This window comes from Nuphar pumila, chromosome 7 (assembly GCF_984573655.1).
Source record: "Nuphar pumila chromosome 7, dmNupPumi1.hap1.1, whole genome shotgun sequence".
Lineage (NCBI taxonomy): Eukaryota > Viridiplantae > Streptophyta > Magnoliopsida > Nymphaeales > Nymphaeaceae > Nuphar > Nuphar pumila.
In genome coordinates, this window is record NC_143255.1 from 15955775 (window position 1) to 15979071 (window position 23297).

General features: G+C 38.5%; 1 protein-coding gene and 2 non-coding genes across 3 annotated transcripts; 1 reads left to right on the top strand and 2 right to left on the bottom strand.

The window, feature by feature from the left end:
• The first annotated feature begins 5934 nt into the window (after window positions 1-5934).
• On the top strand, window positions 5935-7799 carry LOC149831272 (photosystem I reaction center subunit psaK, chloroplastic-like). The gene is made up of 3 exons (XM_090013787.1): window positions 5935-6093; window positions 7268-7351; window positions 7511-7799. The coding sequence occupies exons 1-3, from the start codon at window positions 6004-6006 to the stop codon at window positions 7736-7738; spliced, it is 402 nt and encodes a 133-aa protein (XP_089869913.1). The 5' UTR covers window positions 5935-6003; the 3' UTR covers window positions 7739-7799.
• A 3616-nt stretch (window positions 7800-11415) lies between these two features.
• Window positions 11416-11496, bottom strand: LOC149831273 (small nucleolar RNA Z195/SNORD33/SNORD32 family). The gene has a single exon (XR_016433500.1). It is a non-coding gene; the product is annotated as a small nucleolar RNA Z195/SNORD33/SNORD32 family (small nucleolar RNA).
• A 245-nt stretch (window positions 11497-11741) lies between these two features.
• On the bottom strand, window positions 11742-11822 carry LOC149831274 (small nucleolar RNA U31b). Its single transcript, XR_016433501.1, has one exon. It is a non-coding gene; the product is annotated as a small nucleolar RNA U31b (small nucleolar RNA).
• Between the last annotated feature and the right edge of the window lie 11475 nt (window positions 11823-23297).

The window sequence follows — 23297 nt, forward strand, 5'->3', positions numbered from 1 at the left end:
GCAGAATCGGTTCTTCATCTTTCCCATGACGATGGGAGGATCATCCACCTTCAGGAGCTTCACCATATCTTTAGCAAGCATATACTCGAGCACAGTCTCAAGTGATTAGTCTAGGGGGTAAACTTTCTCTCATAGCTTTACCCTTCACGCTTTGGTCTTGGCTCTTGCTGGACAATCTGCTGAGGCGGTTTGTCATTCTGCTGGAACGACTCGCCTTTCTTCTCATTCTTGCCGGGATTCGAGCTTCCCAAACTACAACTATAAGCTTTTCTATTGCCCTCACGATGGTTCTTGCTATTGTTGCCGCCTGACTTGGCGGAGTAAGTGAAATGGGTTTTCTTCTTCGAATCCTGATCTTGTTCACTCTGATGAGTAAAGATCGTTCACCATAATACCAATCTATTATACCCTCAAAGAATTTTGGGTACATGTTGGACGCACCAGAGTCAGAAATGAAAGAGGGACCAATTGATAGATCTAGATTGCAACAAATGAGTACTTTAATTGAAGTCCCTTATATTCAAGCAGATCAAACTTGTTGTGACTTAGGCTTAAGCCTGTGGGTTATGAGCCTTAGGTCAGTGCTCTGGTTGGCATAGTGGAAAAGAGGTGCTAGGGTCCTTGAGGTTGCGGGAGAAGATGTGTGATAGGTTTGGGTCAAATCAGCTGGCTAGGTAAGGACTATGTTGACTCGGTGAGAAACATGGGTATGAATCTAGGTCCAGAACTTGGGGGACCTGGTCTATGGGTTCTAGGGTTGTTTTGAGACATGTGCAAATATCTGGTACATGTTCTAGAGGTCTAGGATATAAGGTATGGCTTCAAAGTTGGCTGGTGAGGTTGAATGGTTAAAACTGTATGCATAAGACTATTTCGGGTCAAGGAAATGTTATTAGGGTTCAGCGAAGCTTCTCAGTCTTGGTGACAATGGTTTAGGGTCTAGCTCAAGATATAAACAAGGCTGGTCTGTTGGGAAGGGTGTAGATAGTCTGAAGATGTCAGATCCATCCAACAAGTAGGTCAGGTTCTCAGTAGGTTGCAGTTTCATGTTTTCAAACCCGAAATTTATGTAAAGGCTAGGTTAAGGCTAAGATAAAGGCTTAGGGTGCATTTACATGTCTACAACAGGTTGAAAAAGTGTCCCACATGTTCTAGATCATGAACACACAGTCCATAATGAAGAAATATTGCCCGCCTTGTCGGGGAAGCAAGATCGCACGATCCAGGCATCAAAAGCTTGGGCTATGTGATCAACCCGTCTATGGAGGCTTATCCTCATGTGAACCAGAGGGAGATAAGAGAGAAGAGAGTAAAAGATCCTGAATCATAAATCATAAAAGGGGGGCCCATGCCTCTATTTATAGTGTTTAGCATGGGTTTGAGTTAAATTCGAATAAAAAAGTAAAATACAAACTATAAAACCCATACAATCTCTAACTGCCAAAATAAGACCCAATTGAGACTCATCGAAGTCCTTCCTTAACCAGATCCTAACTAGGGATGGCAGTGGGGCGGGGCGGGGGACAAGGTCTCCACCCCCGCCCCGCCTCAAGATTTTATCCTCCACCCCCGCCTTTATCCCCGGTTCATGTCCTCCATCCCCGGTTCAAACGGAGATGAGGCGGGGCGGGGATATTGCGGGGAAAAGTGGTCGGGGCGGGGTTTGGGCGGGGATCGTGGCGGAGACGGGGCGGGGCGGGGAAAAGTGTGCGTCCATCCCCGCCTCCACTCCCGGACGGGGATGGATTTTAACCTTCGTCCCCGCCTCCATCCCCGTTTCATACCCTTCATCCTCGGTCCAAACGGGGCGAGGCGGGGCAGGGCCCCGCTTTCCCCCGGTCCACTGCCATCCCTAATCCTAACTAGACCTTATTCTTATAAAAAAGAATAAATTAGAAAAAAGAGTTATTAACTTTTGTTGGTCCCTCTTTCCAATTCTCATAATTTTGAAAGTTTGGAAAGTAAGGGACTTCTCTACCTTTCTTTTCTTTCTTCTTCTAAATTGGTGCCTCCTATGGGCCCCACTACTTTTCTTTTTCTTTCTTGGAATTTGCCCTCTCCCCATTAGCCTCACTTGCCTTGTGTTCATTGACTTTTTTTTTTGGGAAAGAGTTATGTTAGCAGCTACATCACCTCCTTGGGCCCCACTTTGATTTGTAAAGCCTCCTTAATTGGATGAGGTGATGTTTGGATTTACATCTACTCTTGATTTTTGGGGTGTAACACATGCAAACTTTCACTTTTCACTTCTTTTTTTGGCTAATTCCTAAATCATTTTTCTCTACTCATTCAAACGGTCTAGCTTCTTTTAATTTATACATTTTATCTATATTATAGGTAATAGGTTTTTGTAAAAGAAGTCTTAGTTAACAGATATTATGTCATATGTAAATAACATCCATGAAGGGATTTAATATTAGATGCAAAAATCTTGCAGTCTATGACTAATACAAATAAGTACAAAATTAAAATTAATGCTTGGTGTAGTCCAACCTTAATTAAAAACATGTATGTTCAACAAAATTTTTACAACGGTTGCAACTTTATCATCTATATACTAAATGATTTCAACATTTTTATTGGGATCTTTTTTCTTTTCCCTTCAATGGCAACTGATTTAGTTGTTTTGTAGTTACGAAGTAAACTTTCCTAAATCAATGATGAGCATATGCAAATCTCTGTTTCTCCCTCTAAACTTTTCAGTGAATGACCTCAATAAGAAAATAGCACCTACGAGCAATCTTCTTAACAAAAAACCAAGTTGATATTTTGATAGATATGATTCACTTCTTAAATATTGCTATATTATTATCTCTTAAAGCCTTACATAATAATTCATAAGTTTAACACATATATGAGTGATGAGTAGCTCCTAAATAGTCTATGTTCAAAACAGTCTTAAACACTTTTAATGAATATAGTTGTGCATGTTTTTGTTTAATCTTAATGTGTAAATTCATTCATCATTGCTTAATCACTAAAAAACATGCTTTGGATCAAATCAATTTGATGAGAAAACTCGATTTACTTTTCACCAAGTTTTGGTGCAATATGGGTTGTTCTTTTATCGCTCTAAATACTCATCTAAACACAAAAAATGCCTAATCTAATGCATGCTTTCTACTAAGTAGCTCCTAAACCATGGCCACACACCCTTCCCAAAGGGAGTAGGCACGCTTCGGCTTGGGCAAAGAATAACACCGATAGGATTTGGACCTAGACTGCCTGCCTAGTGGCCTAGGTCCCATCCCACAACGCCAAACCCCTTTGGTGCTTTTGCTTTTCGGTTGAATAGGCATAATGAGCTTGAATTAGGCCAACTGTACCCTTAATCAATCATTTAGATGCATTAGAAAATATATTAAAAAAATAAAATTAAATAAAAAATCGTTGAAATGGTCTGAATTAAAAATGATCCAATTCCAATCGTTTAGAATGAATTCTATAGTTTTTTGAAAAAATGGATTCACTTAGTGAATTGATTTTTAACAACTTTGCTGTAATGACATTACTAAATTAGATTATTCTCAAAATGATTCAGAAGCTCAAGCTTTGGTGGATCCCACATACTCATGATTCTATCCTTCACATTAGTTGCATCGTCGTAAGCACAAGTAGTGAAAATTAAACCCATTTCTTTGTTAATTTTATCCAGTTCAATCATGGATTCAACAAGAAAAATAGAAAATAATAGCTGACTTATGTGTATTAATCAAACCCTTAATGTTCCAAGCATAACATTAAGGGTACGTTTGGTTCGATCACATGTGATTCATTTCCTCATACACTTTAGAAAGTGAATTTCATTTTCTTTTTTGGCAAAAGCAACCAAACGTAAAAATTACCCTCATGAGAGTGAATCTCATTTGCCGTGAAAGTGAATCTCATTTGTGTGAGATCTCATGAGACCTCATGAGATTAGAATTCTCATGAGATTTAGAAAGAGAATCTCATTTGTACAGTACCCCACAAGCAACCAAACGTACCCTAGAACTCAAGGGCTGGAATTAGAGATGTAGATGTGACATAGAAAATTAGGAAGATCGTTCCTGAAACCTACAGATTTGATACCCGACACAGAAGCTTATTTTCTAAGAATATCTAAGAATAAATGGGAAATCGTAAATAAATGCATGAAATTAAAAGGAAATGCAGAAAATAGCTAGAATTTAATTGAAAATCACAAAATTAGAAATTATCTCAAATTCAACTCTAATCTTGACTCTGTCCCTCTTAAGATGAGAGATTACAATCTTGATGTTTCAAGATTCCTATCTTGATAAACACCCAAATAAGGAAGCATCCTAATTCTTCCAAACTGCTAAATGTCGATATGGATCTGTGATTCTGTTACATATATCCGATATCTATTAAATAAAATCTAAGTCAATCTAAATGGTAAAATGGATAAAAAAATTGACCCAATAATCTAATCTAATGACCCAAATAACAAAAGACTAAATCACCAAACGGATCCAAGTGGACCCAATAGACCCAGCTTGCGACCTGCTTATGCTCTGCATCAAAACGGGCAAGATTCGGCTCCGATTTAGTCATTATTGAGTCTGATCTAATTAGATCTGACATAATCAGATTCGGAGTCTGATGGGATCAGACAAAACCAAATCCGGATCTTACTAGATTAAATCTGAATTTTACACATAATCAGATTCGGATTTGTTGGATTAGGATCTCGGTCTAATTATGATATGGACTCAGATGCTCAGCCTGTTTACTGCTCAGTTTTAAAAGGGCCCAAACCGAACCACCCTGACCTATTCCTATAAGATCCGCCCCGAACCTGAACCGACAATGTCCTGGTTCCCCTAGGCCTTAACTGGGTCCAGATTCAAAACCAATCTAATCCACATTAGTGGATTCATGTCCATGACCAGATCCAACAAAGTGTAAATAAAATTTCCATTGCAATATGCTTATTTCTTGCATACATACCAAACAAGGGAAACTAAGTTTTATGCAATAATTTAAATCGTTTCAAACAAAGTTTTACGATAACAATAGGCCTTACATGTCTTTCCTGAATCCTGCGACCTAAGGGTGCCGACGTATGCCGCATTACCATAGGACCAATTCAGGTCCAAATTCAGATTCCAAACTCTTGCAACAGATCAACCATGACCCAGATTGTAGCGAATAAATTTGCACGGATCTTTTAAATGTCTAGTCGGGACTGGATCCAAACCCGTATTTGAATAAATTTGGACTTGGGTATTATTAAAGAATAGGTCGGATCTGACCCAAGGGGTTTGGAGTAGTGGGATGGGGCCTAAACTATTTGACGGGCAGTTCACGTTCAAATCCCATGGGCGTCACCCCCTGCATAAGCCGGAGCTTGGTGACTCCCTCAGGTCGAGGGGTAAGCCCTCTGAGTTTTATGCCGATATGGACAGTGACAGCCGGCATGTCTAGGTCTCTGCGCCTGGAGCGGTTTCTCCAAGTAAAAAATAATAGGTCGGATCTGAGCAGGAAGCTGAGTCAGTGTACAAACTGATACACATTTTTTTTTTGGATAGTCCAAAGGAAAATACCCATCACTGAACCTACATTGGCTGGTCTCCGGTTGGTAAAACCCTTGAGCTCTCCCCTGCCCATCAGGGGAGTACACCCAGGTCTGACCTTGTGTCAAGGGATGGCACCACTGGATTTCGAACTCATGACATCTCGTCCACTTGGTGACATTTACATATCTCGCCTACCAGATGAGCAGAGCCCTTGTGGGGATACCCATTTGTGTTGTGGGCACCACACACACAATGCACAACCCTTGAGCCCTTATCTTCAAAAGTTCCAATCAAACACAGCCATGTCATCATCCAGTATCTGCAGCATCCTGGGTTTCATTTCAAGCCACAACCCTTCCTGTGGTTGCAGCATCAGCTTCATTTCCAATTTTATTCATCATATTATTAATAGACACCCCCAAACACATACACAAGAAAGATCACATAGGCACAGAGAGACAGAAGGGAAACAGAGATTGTCATGGCAACCAAGCTAACCACCCCCAACGCTGTCATGGCTTCCATCCCTCAATTCCATGGACTTAAAGCCAGATGCCGCGCTGAGACCCTGGTAAGTGCTTCCTTATCTGCTGCAGTGTTTTACAGCTAACACCATAAACCGTATCGGCATGGCCGCTGCCGCGGAATTTAGGCAAGCTTAGCATGTTTGATCTTGAAGCTTCTTTTTTTTATATTTGCATGGAGAAACTGCTCCCAAGATTAGAGACCTAGCTGTGCTGGCTCTGCCTGCTGTACTTACGATCACTGTCTTGGCAGCGTAAAACTCCATGGGCTTACCCCTTGCCCTCAGGGAGTCGCCAAGCTTCGGCTTGCACAAGGGGTGACGCCCATAGGCGGAGCTGGGGGGTGGGGTGCAGAACTGGGCTCTAGCCCAGTCCTGCCTCGCGAACCAGTTAAATTTTTTTTTTTTTAAAAGCCCAGTCCTACCCTGATTCCATATGAAATAGATTTTTATCCATTTTTGTAGCCCAGTCCTATCCCAGCCCTGACTGCAGCAAATAGTTTGATTTGTCCATATGAAATAGATTTTTATTAATAATTGTAGCCATTTTTTATTTTATCTCAAAAAAAAAAAATTTTTTTTTGCTACACCCCTGTTTGCCCCCGCCTCACATGAATCCTAGCTAGGCCCCTGGTGACGCCCATGGGATTTGCCTAGGCCCCATCCCACTGCATCAAACCCCTTTGGAGCTGGGCCATGGACTGGCTCAACAAACACCATGGCAGCTAAATCATGATCCACGACAATTGTACAAAGCACCCTTAATCCAATTCCCACCAACTGCTACTGAACTTAACCTAGATTCACCTATTAAATTGGTAGAGCTGGAATTTTATGCTTTCCAATTCATCCTCGATGCATACTTTGGTATTTTCTAAACCTTTATTTCAAACCAAGTTAGAATCACAACTAATTGTTTTTTTGAGAGGCAAGCCGGGGTTAGGCAGACCCCCTACCAGTTATACAACTATACCATTGGGTTTTGAATCCGCAATGTCCCAACACAAGGTGACGTGCACTAGCTGCTCCTACCAGACAAACGGCGGGGTCGCAGTGTGACAAAGCCTTTCAGGCTTAACTGACAACACATGTTTCAGCACAACACATCAAGCATTTGGCCAGCTGAAAGCCAAACCAGCATCCCCATCCCAGTCCTAGCCATCCATAGTTGCAGCCAGGGTTATAACTGTGTAAACTAACTTTTCTTCTTGCAAAAATCCAGGCACTGCCACAAACAGTTGCTTACAAGGGAAAAGGTGCACTCGGAGCCAGGTGCGGGGACTTCATTGGCTCACCTACAAACTTGGTAAGAAGGGCTAACCCGATGCTAAGCTACCAACATGCTGCTGCAAAAATTGCTTCCCTAAAACAACCTAATTTCATCTGTGTTTCAAGAATGAGCCCACTGGCATCTGAATCTGATTAGAGGCTAATGCTTTTTTCCTCCTTGATTCATGTCAAACAGATCATGATAACATCAACAACCTTGATGCTCTTTGCCGGCCGGTTTGGGTTGGCCCCATCAGCAAACAGGAAGGCCACAGCAGGATTGAAGCTGGTGCCCAGGGACTCTGGTCTTCAAACTGGGGACCCTGCTGGGTTCACTGGGACTGACACCCTTGCATGTGGGTCTGTTGGCCACATAATTGGCGTTGGTGTCGTCCTTGGTCTCAAGAACTTGGGTGTAATCTAAAAATCATGAAGTGTATTTGCATCTAGTTCAATTTTTCTTTCCATCGTGTTGAAATATCAAATCTATGATCTTTTCCTTTTTTTTTTTTTAAGGACAGCTGGGGTTAGGCAGACCCCTACCCCTTATACAACTATACCATTGGGTTTTGAACCGGCAACATCCCAACACAAGGTGACGTGCACTAGCTACTCTTACCAGACAATCGGATCCCCCATTGGTATCAAATCTATGATCTTCCCTTTGGATAAAACAGGGACTATCTCTGCACCGCATAATCAGAGCTGATAATGCTCATACATGAAAAAGAGTGAGTGATTGCGTAGATTAGGGCTGGTAAACGAGCTTGAAGTGTTGGCATATTCTTGTGGCAAGCCAAGCCAAGTTCAAGCTCATAAAGAGCCCAAGTCAAAGAAGTCGAGATGGCTTTTTTATAAAAAAAATGCATTGGTCTTGGAGCCAGGATAACAAAAAAATACATGTAAATAAGTGAAGCCGAGTACATATTGTTCATTGAAGCATGTTAGAACAAGATTTTCACCAGATGAACATAAGTGAAGCCACAAGCGCCTCCAGCTTGTTTCCCACCCATAATTAGTGGGTGTCAACTGGTCGGATTTGGTTTGGACCATTTTCGGGTATGGTATCAGTCCATATCTGGGTCTAATTAAGTCTACTACAAGAGAAATCATAGGCAGACCTGATAAGAACTACATGAGCCAGATCCAAACCATATCAGGTAAAATAATATTTTTTTTATCATTTTTAAATTTAAAAATTATGGTCCTTAATCGAAACCCAGGTTGGACCTGAGTCTGGTATAAAATTTCACAAACTATACCCTGATCCATGTATTAATCAGACCTTCATGTCCTGACCCAGGTCTTAATCGGGTCTTATTATTTGTCACCATACCCTAGCCCTATAGGGTTTGGTATGGGTCAGGTCGACGTAAAACGGCCGTAACACAGATTAAAAATAAACATTGGTAGCAGACGACATACAAGAAATGTTGTCAGTAACAAATCAGCCTGAGGGGCCGATTTGAATTGAATCGGACTAAACAGGTTACTCATGGATTTTCTTAAAAAACAGCCTAAACCAAATTCATTGATTTGTGGATTTAATCGGTCATTCACGGATTTTCTTTAAAATCAGCCTAAAGGCTAAAACGGTTGTCTACTTTTTAACTTTTATGATAATAATGATATATTTTGTACATTACATTGCCTTAGCATTAAATGCATATTTTGAAATTTCATGGACCCTAAAAGTCATTTTTTGATAATTTGGATAATTCTTACCAATTTATTATTTGTACATAAAAATTTTTAAAAACCAAGGATTTAAGTAAACCAATTAAAACCATTTGTTTAAAATCAATACAAGCCGGTTTCTGATTTTAGGAAACCAATCCCAACAACAATCCGCATAAGCTACATCCAAACACTAGATTTAAGAGCACAAGCCAAAAAATTGAGAAATATACATACAAGGAAGAGTAGAACTTGACAGAAAAAGATTCCAATTACTTGAGGTAAGAAGGATGATACAAGTTATCACAAATACAAAAAACGGCGTTCAACAATAAGCAATACAAGAAGCAAGATCGGTACTCCTTGTCGATCAATAGAAGCAGAAACCGGTACCATCGCATTTCGCTCCCAGGAGAAAGAGAGAGAGAGAGAGAGAGCATGGATGAAACATCGAAACTCAAAATATCCAATTACAAATGACAAACCGTCAAAAAGAAAAAAAACTAAATCAATAAATACAACTATCGATTCTCCGACCCTCTTAAAAAAAAAAACTTCATACTCTCACAAACGAAAGGAGAGAGATAGAGAACTGCCAGAAAATGAAAAGATGTTCTCTAAGGTCTGTTGGTAGTACAAACAAAGACATTATCACACCCTTTTACATGTGAGACAACCTTCCCCCGGAACAAAATTCTGTAGTTTTACCATTAAAATCAATTTTCAAATGGGAAGACCTGAATTCTTTTCTCTATTGAAAAATAAATTGAGTCAATCAGACACAAAAAAGAATCACCAATTCAACTGTGAACAAGTATGGTAGGGCAAAAATATCCTAGCTCAGGCATTGCCTTCACATACACTTTCAAACTAAAACATTAACTTGTGCCAAGACTGATAGATGCTGCTAACTGATCAATCACTCTGTCACCAGCAACATACAACAGATTTGCATCAATGAACTGATGAAACATTACAATAGGACATGACAAACAAACGGAACTCCGATGTCTATAACAGGTAGAAGACATTAACAATAAGCGGTTCATGCAATTGAAAGACCAATGAATGGTGTTCAGTGAAATAAGAAAACCCATAACTCAAAATTTGAAGAGAGCGTTTTGCTGGTAATTGAAAGGGGCAAGTTATTTTTCTGTGAAAGGCAAGAATACATGATAGATTAAATCTATACTTCATATCATAGAACGGACTTTAAATTGATAGAACCAAAGAGGCGATTAAGGGGCCCTAAGGATCGTCCTTCATTGCTAAACCATGAAACAACCAGATGATAGAAAGGGGATAGTCCCCTGCTTCATGAATGAGCAAGTTGACACTTTAAGATATCCAAAAAGACCAGAGGAATTGAGGACCACCAATCACAAATATAATGCCCGGGATGGCTTGTATAATTAGAAAGTAGAAACACAAGAGGCCAATAGTAGATAACAAAGCTAGAGAGTATTGACTTTTATGAACAAAACAATATTAAAAGTTGAAGTGAAAAAGACATAGATGGCCGAAAGAAATGTAGGCAGGGAAAAAGTAACAAAAAACTTGTGATAGCAAGTAATCTGTGTCGCAAGCCTCTGTCTATCAATCTCTGCCTGTTTTACGAGATGCCAAGCTACCATGTAAGAATCAAGGCATCAGATACAGCAGGCACAACATAGGATAGAAGAAATCACAAGACAGTGGAAATGAAGAAAATTTTGTATCAAGTAAAGAAAACCCATCATTAAGCACCATGAAAGATATGGGAATGTGGCAAATCAACCCAGTAATTTAACAAACTTAAGAAAATACATTAGCATCCAGACAGTGCACCCTTCAAGTAAGGTGCAGCAATACCCAACATATTTTTTCAAAAAAATTGAGTTTATTTTTAATCAAACACTAGAACATTGGCTAATTGAGAGTAGAAAACACATTTTAAATAATGTGATCGTGACTGTATAAAAGCTATTTAATATCTTCAGTGAAAAACGGCCCAAAAAATACCAAAATTTCATAAATTGAAAATTTTCATCTTTATTTCAAGAAAAAGATGATCCAACAACTATGCAGACCTGGTTGAAACAGTTAACGGGAAAAGCAAAACAGTAGTAGTTCCACCATAATCTGAACCTAGAACAGAGAAAAACCAGCTCCAAGAGAAAATATTTTTTCTGTGCAACCTCAGCCGAAAGATGGTGAATGGTTAATGAATAATCATTGTCACGCTCAGTAACAAAACTCGATATCATCATTGATTACACCAACATAAAAAATAAGACAAGAAAACTTTAGGTCGTAGTTGGTTGCACCTATTTATTGTACCAACAAATAGAACTCTCGATCCAACGCAATTTTAAAGAAAATATGCGCACCCAGAGACCCTTCAAATTCTCACAAACAACAGAAACAAATTAACGCAGAAAGAGAGAGAGATCAGATGGTAGTGCATGTTATAGATTCATCACTCTGTTACAGATTTGATTGGGTTTAACCATCATCATGTCTCCCCAATTCAGTACCCCAAATTGAAAAAAGATTTAACCTAGGAAATGATGAAACTCGCACAAAGAAACAGAAAAGGGCGAAACAAAATAAAAGAGAAAGATACTGTAATCCTTTCAAAAGTACAGAACTCAGGGCTAGATTTTCTACTTGTACAGAAAAAAAACGAGCAGAATCATAATCTTTTTCCAACGAAAAACTCAATTTTATGAAAGAACAAACTTAGAGAGAGAGAGAGAGAGAGAGAGAGAGAGATCAGATACAGGGTCGATCACCATTATCGCATAAAGAATGCGAGTAAGTCTGGGGCGACATCAAATATCATCATCTTCAACACCCATAAGAGAGAGAGAAGGAAAGGAAAATCTGCAGGATAAGAATGAAAGGAAAGAAGGGAGACGACGGAAAGAAGGGAGAAAGGAGAAATATGGTACGAGGGAAATAGGTGAGCAAAGAGATCAATAAATAGGGTTTGGGGGATTTAGGGTTTAGGGTTGGATGGGTACGTAAACGGATCGTTTAGGATTGTAATATCCGTCAAATACGGAACTTTTGACAAAACGACGAACTGCTGTTTGGGAGAGGAGTTTGAGGGAGTCGATATTTTGGGTCAGTCGATTCAACTCCTTGAAAATACTCATTTTAACTCCTCTTAAAAAGTTGACAAGAATTCTGGGCTCCTAAATTTTGGATGATTGAAATTTTTTATCTCATTTACCTCAATAAATTTTTTATCTCATTTACCTCAGTAAACAATAAGATTTTGCATCAGTAAAACTTAAATTTTTATAATATACATGCATAAATAATATATATATATATATATATATATATATATATATATTATGTATGCATACAAAATATATGTACAAGCGGAGCTGACGCCTAATTTATTAGCCCTAGCCCAGCCCAAATACCATGCTACAAGTTCTCAAACATACTGAAGAATCAAGAGTAGTTATAAGCTCAAATCCTTGAAAGAGTTGTTCTTTGGCACAGTCATTAGGCGGTCAATGAGTCGGGTTAAGGTTGATCCAGACCCTCCCATGTAAGTAATAACCAGGTTCGGGTTTTGTCTACCTAGACTCATAAATTTAAAAACGTATTTTTATTAAAAGTATATATAAAATACTCAGATCAGGTTGAATACCTGGCCAAAAAACTGGGTTGGGTAGGGTGTCAGACAAAAATCATGACCCAAACCCGGCCCATATATTGCTCGGGTCAGGCCGAGTTAACTCAAATATTATTCATGTTTGGGTGGGATTGGGTACCTAATACAAACCGGATCCATTGACAGCTTTAACGGCCTTTTTTACACATGGCAGCCTGAGTCTCCCGCCCAAACAGAAAACATTGCAGGGCCGTTATGTTTTAAAACTATTAAAAAGAAATTAAAAAAACAAAACAAAACAAATGTCAACTTTCCCCCACCGTCATAGTGTTTGGATTGAAATTGAATTCCTAGACATTCCAATTCCTTTGTTCCGGATCTTTCATAGATTTGAAACTGAATTCCTTTTTGTTGTTTGCATTCAATTAACGAAATGAAAATTGACTCTCTCTCTCTCTCTCTATATATATATATATATATATAAATATATATATATATATATAACCTTGAAAATCTAGATCTGGATCTAGCGGGAAAATATGATTGTATTGCATAAGATCTACTAAAAACAGTAAAAATATACTATTTTCAAGCAAACAATTGTAAATAAGTTGGGTTGAGGTTGGTTTTGCATTTACATTTAACTCGGAAAGAAGTTCAATATTAGGTCAAGAAATGGGACCCTAGGCTACTGGATCTATTGAGAAAGGCTAAATTCTATTCTTATTTTGAGTTTAAAGGATAAGATGGATCGGGTTAGGCTTATTTTGGATCTCATAACATATCCAAATTCTATTGAAAAATAAAACCATATTATACGAAATTCGCTGAAAACATTTAAAGTATGTCAGTCTTTTGGTGAAAATTAAAAAATGGGACAGGTCAACCTCATTGTAGACGTCGATCTCATTTGGATAACACAAAGATCCGGATCCAGTTGAAATTTATGGCCTGCTGGTACTGGATTAGCTAAAACAGACTAATCCTGATTTTTTTAAGCGACAATGAGGTTAGGTCTGATTCCAAATCTAGATCTGACTTGGATTTAACAAAAAGATTACGATCCACTTGAAAATTTGAAACTTATTGTAGTGGATCTGATAAAAAAAGTTAAGAGCAATTGGTTTTTAAGGAAAATTGTAAGCAAACCACGTTAGGTCTGGTTCCTTATTAAGATCTGATTTAGATCTCACAAAAAGAACCCGATCCAGTTCAGAAAAAAAGGGCTTGTGATAGTGGATCTGCTGACGGTAGGTAATCGTTATTGTTCTTTAAGTGAAAAAGATAATCGAATCAGATTGGGTCTAGCTCCAAGTCTACTATCACAAGATAATTTGGATCCCAAAATATGATCTACATCCAATTCAAAATACGGCGATGTGCCACTTAGTTTTTTGAAAGCAGTTAAAATGTAATCTTACTATGTTAACCAGAGAGAGAGAGAGAGAGAGTAGGAAAATCCTATCAAAGACGCTAAAGTTAAAGAGAGATATTAGAAAATTTTATGAAAATTACCAAAAGTAAAAAATATGGCCTATATCAAAAGTTGCCTAATGTTAAACTGTACATATTCGAAGTTACCTCTCGCGTAAAAGGAGCATGTATCAGGTATTATTTTTATTATTATTTTCTTTTAATTATATGTATCAAACTAATTAGCTTTGAATTCTATGATCACCCTGTTGAATTGAATTGAAGGATGTCCTTTTATTGCCCTGTCTGCTCTGTGACAAATATCGCTAGATTTATAAAAATCTGGTCGCTATATCGCGAGAAATTGCCTGAAAGTTTAAAACCGCAATTTCTCGCGAGATTTTCAAACAATAACAAATATCACGATATTTATATTTTTAAAAGATATTTATCATGAAAACCCTGAAGATTTTTATTTTTAAATGTGTTTTATTTATATTTTCTTATAAAAATTGTTTTTTTATATTTTAGTATTTATTGTTTATTCCTGAGATTTTGCCAAAAAAATGCAAGATTTATGAAAAGTTTCAAAATCTCCTAAGTTTTTTTCCTGCCAAGATTTTGCCGTTTTTAACTTTTGTCACTATGCCCGTCTGTTCTAGTGTTGTTCAAGTGTAAAAAGTAAACGGGTCATAGTTTCAAATCAAAATCTAATTTAGACCTCATAAAAAGATCTACACCTGGTTGTGAAGTAGGGTCATGCTGTACTGGATCCGCCAAAAAATAGCTAAAATCAGTTACTTTTTAGATGAAAGGAGTAAACATGCCAGGTTAGGTTTGTTTTATGATCCAGATTTGACTTGGATCTCACAAAAAGATCTAGATCCAAATGATAAATAAGACCCTACTATACTGGACCTGTTGGATACAGGTAAAATCTATTATTTTTTAAGTGAAAAGTATAAACAGGCCAGGTTAGGCTTGGCTCCAGATCTTGATTTGATTTGGATATTACAAAAAAGATCCAGATTTGGTTCTGACATGAGGTCTCACAGTACTTGATCTGATGAAAACGGTTAGGTATGGTTTTAGTTTTAAATTTGATCTGGATCTCACGGAAATATCCATGTTGGGTTGAAAAATACAGTCCTGCTACACCCTACACTGGCCTCCGGTTGGTAAATCCCTTGAGGTCCCCTGCACACCCAGCTTCAACCTTGCAGCAAGGGACGTGTTGGAGATAAGATCAAAAGAGATAGCAAGTTCTAAAATGAAGTTGCAATCCAGACGATATCATCCCAAATAAAACCGTCATTGCCTTCCTATCCAAATGTGTGATTTACATAGATTTTTGAATTTCTTTGTAAAAATAAACTTGTAGATAACATTTTCTATTTTGTAGCTATATTTTTTGTTGTATTTTGTTTTCTGCAATCCATAGGATCATTTTTCTCATTTTTATCATCATTTTTCTCTCTCAGCGTTACGGATAACCATTTAAAATGGTATCAGAGCAGTGGTTATTTTGTACTGCGATTGTGAATTAGTCCATCGTCTTTAGCAAAGTTTTTTGTTTTTCTCTTCACGAACAAGCTGCTCAAATCACTGTTCGTGAATCTGCTGATTGTTTGCAACATCAGCACTGCTCTTAAAATCCCTGTAGAAGAGTGACCTGATCAATTCCAATGGCTTCAAAAAATAGAAAGATGTACGGTAAGGGAGATGCAGGCTTGAACATCAACGAGTTCTTCTTTCACCACTCAGATAATCCAGGTATTCTTTAATCGAAAAAAATTATCCGACCTGAAAACGAGCGATGTGCATAGCCTTGACTGCCAAAAACAAGCTCGAATTTGTCGATGACTCGATTTTGAAGCCTGATTCCGCTTCTTGGCAAAGATGCAACAATATGGTTTTTTGGTGGATCTTAAATTCAATCCACAACGACTTGTCCTGCAACGTCATATATTCAGACATTGCGTTTGACGTTTGAATAGACCTTCATGATCGATTTTTCCAATGCAATGTACCATGTATTTTATCAAATTCAGTTTGATATTCATCAACCATAAGCAACTTTAGGGATGTAGGACAAATTAGCTTCTTATGTTTCATGTCCGACATGTTCTTGTGGAGCAATGAAAACAGTTCAAGAGATATAGCAAAGAGATAGATTAATACAATTTTTAATGGGTCTATAGAAGTCAAATTCTTCTTATGGACCTAATTCCATCAGTTTCAAAGGCATATGCACTTGTTGTTCAGGAAGAAAGGCAAAGGGAAATGTGTGTACGTCCTCTACCATCTGATCATATTATGTTGGCAACAACCATTGCATTCGGGAAAAGCAAGAATGTGCCTCAAAATATGCACTCAAAAGAAACTCAAATAAGGCCTCGTTAGAACCGCCCAATGCCCAAATGCAATCACATCAAAGTCTGTTATCGGCAGCAAGGTTATCCTAACGCTGCCAACAATGCAAATGAAAACCTGAAGGCAAATTCATTGACCATCGGAGAGGCTGCCATACCTCAAATGACGCCTGAACAATATAAGCAATTCATGGATTTAATATCTCAAGGTAAATCAAAACCGCTGGCCAACTTAGAAGGTAAAGCCTTGACTCTTTTCTCACACTCTCCTTTTTTTGTAGTTGACATAGGCGCCACCAATCATATAGTATAAACCTTCTCTATTCTTAATAGTTCATTACATGTCCACCATTTAGATTACCCATCGGGCTATCTGTACCTGTTACACACATGGATAACATCAATTTAAATCCATATATTTGTTTAACTAACGTCCTATGTGTTAAATACAATTTGATTTTTATTAGCAAAATCACACATGATTTGCCATGTGATATCATCTTCACTAATAAAAATTGTATTTTTCAGGACCGTCACTAAAAGTGCATGGTTGGAATGGGCAAACTGCAAAATGGCTTATACATGTTTGAGACCAAGGGTGAAGTCGCTCTCTCTTTTTTTAGTCATGGTCATATTTGGCATTATCATTTTAGACAAATTTTTCATTCTCGTATTCAGCCGCTTATTGATTTCAATAAAATATTTTGTAGTGAATTTGATGGTGTATGCCCAATTTGTCCACTTGTCAAACAAACTCTACTTTCTTTTTCAAATAGTAACATTAGTTGTACATCACCTTTTTATCTCATATATATTGATTTATGGGGAGGATACCAAACCCCATCGTTATCAGGTGCACATTATTTTCTAACCATTGTGGATGACTATACTCATTATACTGGGGTTTATTTGATGTGATACAAGTTTGACACTTTTTCATTGATCCAAGATTTTTTGCTATGGTTAAAACCCAATTCAAAACTCAAATCCATAAAGTTCAAAGTGATAACATGCATGAATTATTTTCTAACGATATGCAGACATATCTTTGGAGCCAAGGAATAATTCACCAGCATAATTATGTCTCAACGCCCCAACAAAATTGGGTAGTTGAGCGTAAACACTGAGACCTCCTTAATATGGCTAGCTTGTGCTTTACGCTTTCAAGTTATTTTGCCAATTAAGTTTTGAAAAGAATGCATATTAACCGCAACTTACCTCATTAATCGTGTACCCAACAAGGCTCTAGAGGGAAAAACTCCATATGAACTTTTGTTTCACAAGAGCACTTACTATAAGCACCTTAAAGTTTTTGGGTGGTTATGTTACGCTCATAATTTCAATCATTCCCATAAGTTTGATAGCATAGCCAAAAAATGTATCTTCGATGGATATCCTTTTGCCCAAGGTGCATATCGTTTATACGACCTTGAATCATATACTGTTTTCACCAGCTGAGATGTAGTTTTCCATGAACACATCTTTCTTTTCTCGCCTACCATGTGTGCATCAAATATTGATGGGGTTGTTATTCTACCCGTTGCCATATCTGAGTTCATACCCGACGACCATCATCCAAACCAAGTAGTCGATGTCAACCCTCTTAATGATACCCAACCGACTCCTTCAATAGAACCCATATCAAGTTCTCACATTGATCCAAACTTATCTGACACCATACGACCTAAACTGTTGGATTCTACACCACTTCGATGTTTCACCAGAAAGCGAAGTCAACCTTTCCATCTCAAGGATTATAAGTGCTAGGTTGCAGTTTGCCTACCCTGATCGAAAGCTCAAAGTGTTACAAGATATCCCATTTCACATAACCTCACCCATGACAACTTTTTGACTACTCATTGTGCCTTCCTTGTAGTTGTTATTAAAAATCTTGAACCATAAACTTTTACCCAAGTCATGAAATGTATGCTTTGGTGAGAGGCGATAGCAGTTGAAATTAGGGCTCTTGAAGATAATCACACTTGAAGGGTTACTCAACTTCCTTCAGACAAACACTCAATTGATTGTAAATGGGTTTATAAATTCAAGTATAAATCAGACGACTCTATCGAGTGCTACAAGGCACACCTTGTTGCCAAGGGATACACCCAAATTAAAAGATTAAATTACCATGAGACATTTGCTCTAGTGGCCAAACTTGTCATTGTTTGTTGTCTCTTAGCAGTGGCAACTATTAAATATTGGGTACTCCATGAGTTCGATGCTAACAATACATTTTTACACAGCGATCTTGATGAGAAAATTTACATGTCCTTACCGTCCGAATTTAGCCAACAGGAGGAGCAATGAGTTTCTCAGCTGACAAATTTATTTATGGTCTCTAACATTCATCTTGTAACTGGTTTGCAAAGTTCTCCAACTTTGACCATTGGATTTACAGAGTCCAAAGCCGATTACTATCTCTTCTTATGTATCACCAAACGTGGATGCACATTTGCACTTGTATACATAGATGACATCATCATCGCCCGAGACGATATGGTACAAATCGACCAATTAAAAGTACTCATCAATAATGCATTTCGCGTCAAAGACCTAGGGGTACTAAACACAAAATAAATATACCTTAGATATTCTTGGGGATCAAGGTTATTTGGGAGCTCAACCATTGGAGTTTCCCATGGAACAACATTTGGAGCTAAACTGAGAGGATGGCGTGTTACTAAATAACCCAACTCATTATCGTCGCCTAGCGGGGAGATTGATATATCTCACCATAACTCAGCCAAATATAGTTTATGGTGTAAATATTCTAAGTTAGTTTATGCATGCACCAAGGAGGCCACACCTAGATGCCACTCTTTGTCTTTTGCGTTATCTCAAATCAACTCCTTGCCAAAGGATTCTAATATCAACAAACAACAAGCTTTAGTTGTCAATATATTGTGATTCATATTGGGCGTAGTGTTCAAAAACTCGAAAGTCTACTTCAGGATATTGCACTATGTTAGGCTCAAGTCCTATATCTTGGAAAACAAAAAAGCAGACAACAATATCGGAGTATAGATCGATGGCCCTTGCCAATTGTGAGTTGACATGGTTAAAATATTTATTAAGAAACCTACCAATCAAGCATCATCAACACATGATGATGTTTTGCGACAATAGGCATCATTGCATATCGCAACAAATTCAGTTTTCCATAAACATACCAAACATATAGAAATAGTCTGTCACGTCATAAGATAAAAGGTCCAGAGCGGAACTCAGTTCATTCCCACTTCACTTTAGTGTGTAGATATAATCACCAAGCCATTAAGGTGTGACCAATTCATTTATTTCAAGTTCAAGTTCGGCATTATCAATCGGCACACTCCAACTTGAGGGGAACACGTTGGAGATAAGATCAAAAGAGATTGCAACTTTCAAATGAAGTAATAAGTGGCAAATTGCCAACAAGGCTGACGATATCATCTCAAATGAAACTATCATTGACTTCTTATCTAGATATTTCAATTTATTTTAAAGATAAACCTGTAGATAACATTTCCTGTTTTGTAGCTGTATTAGAATCATGGGTTACCATCCTATATAAAATCGTTTTATCTCAATTTTTCTCTCTCATCATTACCGATAACCATTTAACAAGGCGGGGGTGGAGGTTAAAATCCATCTCCGCCAGGGATGGAGGTTCTAATCTTGAGGTGGGTCGGGGGTGGAGACCTTGTCCCCCGCCCCGCCCCACTGTCATCCCTACACACAATGCAGACCGTCCAACTCTACAAGAGTGTCACATGCAGTTGTAGGGATGTAAACGGTTAAAATTAGGAACTTGGCCAAACATATTCAAATTTGGATGGTGAAAAGCTGTAACCAGGCAAATGGATTCGAATATCTGTCAAATTTGGATATTTGTCAGATTCAGTAGCAAAAAATCAAAACCATTTCTACATCCCATTATAATCCCATTATAATCAGATGTGGTTTTTGACTAAACAAATGGAATAGAATTTGGTGGGATTAATTGGCATCCCTTATTTCAACCGGTGTGCATGTACAAATCCAATGCTTCAGAGTGTAGAATGGGAGCCATGATTAACACTAAAATTATCACTAGCCTTCTCAATCAATGACAACATATTAATTACATACAATAAAAGACCATGCAGAGGAGAGAAAGTAGAGACCAAAAATTTCCCAACATTATGGACACTATTGTCTGTGACGCTCGTATTACAATGTGTAGACTATCATCATCATCATCATTTCATACAGAAGAGGAGGATGAACCCAAGAAGTTGCATTAAGAACAAACTAGGGTTCACGCTTAACTGTGTGGTAGTAGAAGCCACAGTCCTGCATGGACAAGAGAAGGGGAGGCGTAAAATTGTCAGCAGATTGGCCGAAATTGCACCACGAGTCTGTCCAAAGGTAAGAAAAAGACCTATATATGGTTGATCCTACTTTGGCTAATCATAACTTTTACTGGGCCTTGTCCAATTCAATCCATGTTTTGATGGGAATGCAAACCATAGTCACAAATCTTGTTCTTAGAATTTTCTCCACATGAAAAAAATATTGCAATAAATTGATTTTTTCTCAAAAATACCATAACAATGGTGTTCCCGTATAACTAAAAATGTAAAAAAAAACAAAAAAAAAACAGGTTAATATTTGCTACTCTAATAATAGGTAAGGAACCCCTAGTGAAAAGATATAATATTTTTAATTTTGTCAACTTTTTTACCCTCCATAAGTGATCTACATATTGAGTTTAGTAGAAACTGACCTTTGGATCGAGTTACCAAGGTTAGACAAATCAAAGGCCTATAATGTACCAATATTTTAAACTTTAAAAATATATATTTTTACAAGGGTCGATTTCTACTATTGTGATCATGTGTGATCATGTACAACACATCTATGAGGTCATATTTGGTCAAAACAACATCCTCATATGAGTTCAAACTAGAGGGTTCCTTACCCACGAGGGTACCATGAGTCTATTGGCTTGAGCTCTTTTACCTAGTCAGACCGAGTTTGTGAATTCCAATTTAGGGTTGACTAGAAAGATCTTGCAATGCCTTCACTTGGCTCACACCAAGCCTAGATCGATTGGTTCGAGCAGAGTCATAAAACTTAGAACATAAATAAAGAGAAGAGAGAAGATATGAACGTACCCTGCCGTAGGATATCTACACGATCCATAACCTGTCATTATCAAGTAAAACGTTAAGTTCATGGAATAAAATTACACAAAATCTAAATAGGCCAATGCATTGGAACAGATACAGTCAAAATGTACACAGCCAAATTACTGGTTCCGTTCCATCACCACCACACATCTCACTTGATGGAGGCTTGCATGGGTCATGGCCGTCTTTTATTTTTTGAAAGGCAGATATGCATGGGTCATAGCCGTCTTTTATTTTTCCTCACAGGGTTGAAAACAAACACCCACCTGGGTCTACCCCACCATTTTAGCAGGACACTGCTTGTGAAAACTTGTTGGACCTGGGCATGTTTGTTTCACGTAATTTTCATGGAAAATTGGTGAGCTGACACCCCTTTCACTTTCTCTCCAATTACGAGTAAACAAACATCAAATCATCATAGTAGGAAACTGTCATGCTCGTGCAAGTGATTCCCAATTTTTTTCACCACCTACCACTTTTAATCTAGAAATCCTACTATGATGACCTGGGCATGTTTGTTTCATGTAATTTTCATGGAAAATTGGTGAGCTGACACCCTTTTCACTTTCTCTCCCATTATGAGTGAAACAAACATCAAATCATCATAGTAGGAAACTGTCATGCTCTCGCAAGTGATTCCCAATTTTTCCCACCACCTACCACTTTTAATCTAGAAATCCTTTAGTACCCTCCCCCGCTCCCCCATGAAAGGATTCTCATGAGAAGGCCGAGCTCTCAAGTTTTTTCAGAAACCTGTGCACATTCCCATGAAAAGGCCTTTCCTTTCTATGAGAATGATAAGGAAGCAATTTTTCCATATCTTCGTGTAGTTCTTTAAACTGAGCCTTTGATACGGAAGGCTCTTCGCATCCTTGCCCTTAAACAAAATGGTAGGAAAATTCTGCACTCCTAACAGGTGGGTCCAATATTCTTTGGATCCATTGGGCTCCAAAATGCTTGTATGCCAATCGGTCAGAATTGGACCTAATACAAGACCCGGTAGTCCAAGCAATTCCTATGCTGCTAAACTGAAGGCCGCTATCAAGCCGAATCTGGTTCCAAGAGCCAAGTGAGCCCTAGCCCATATCAGGTGAGGTCTGACATGTTATGGCCCAACTTTCAGGTACCTTGGTCCATCCGGCCAGACCTGGCCAAATTATGCTGTTCACTTATTTAATCGGCCAGGATTAAGCAGACCCTGGACCAGCCTGAAGCCACACATTTTGCGCAGCTCAAAATGACAAAAATACCCTTCATAGAACAAAAGAATTGCTTACTTGGGTCTTTGGAAATGATAGTTGCAGTCCCACCAAAATTACAGGCGATCGGCGAATTCCCGTTCTGCTGGTAGTAACTGTTGAATGCATATGAGGCATGTGACACGAGCGTATCTGGCTGGTAGCAGGACTGGCCGGGCTGGACCAGAGAACAGTCTGCCATTCCCAGCCCACAAGCCCAGTCAAGTGCATCTTGCAGATCAACCGATGAAACTCCGGTGAGCGCGACGCACCATGACGTCCCTTGGAGGAACGTGTTGTTTCCTTCCGGCGGTGACAACGTCGGAATGGGATTCACGGACTCCGCTTTCATCTCGGGCCTCCCATGAACTACTGCAGAAGCACCAAATATGTTCAGGTGCATGTTTGGGTGCAACGTGAAATGCAACCAAGTTCATTCACCAAGTTAAAAGCCTTTGAATCACATGGAACCTGCCCAAGTAGGGATGGCAGTGGACTGGGGCAAGGGCGGGGG

Coding starts and splice junctions, on each gene's coding strand:
- LOC149831272 (XM_090013787.1), top strand. CDS start 6,004: ATGGCAACCAAGCTAACCACCCCCAACGCTGTCATGGCTTCCATCCCT. Junction 6,094..7,267: donor GATGCCGCGCTGAGACCCTG/GTAAGTGCTTCC, acceptor GCAAAAATCCAG/GCACTGCCACAAACAGTTGC. Junction 7,352..7,510: donor TTGGCTCACCTACAAACTTG/GTAAGAAGGGCT, acceptor CATGTCAAACAG/ATCATGATAACATCAACAAC.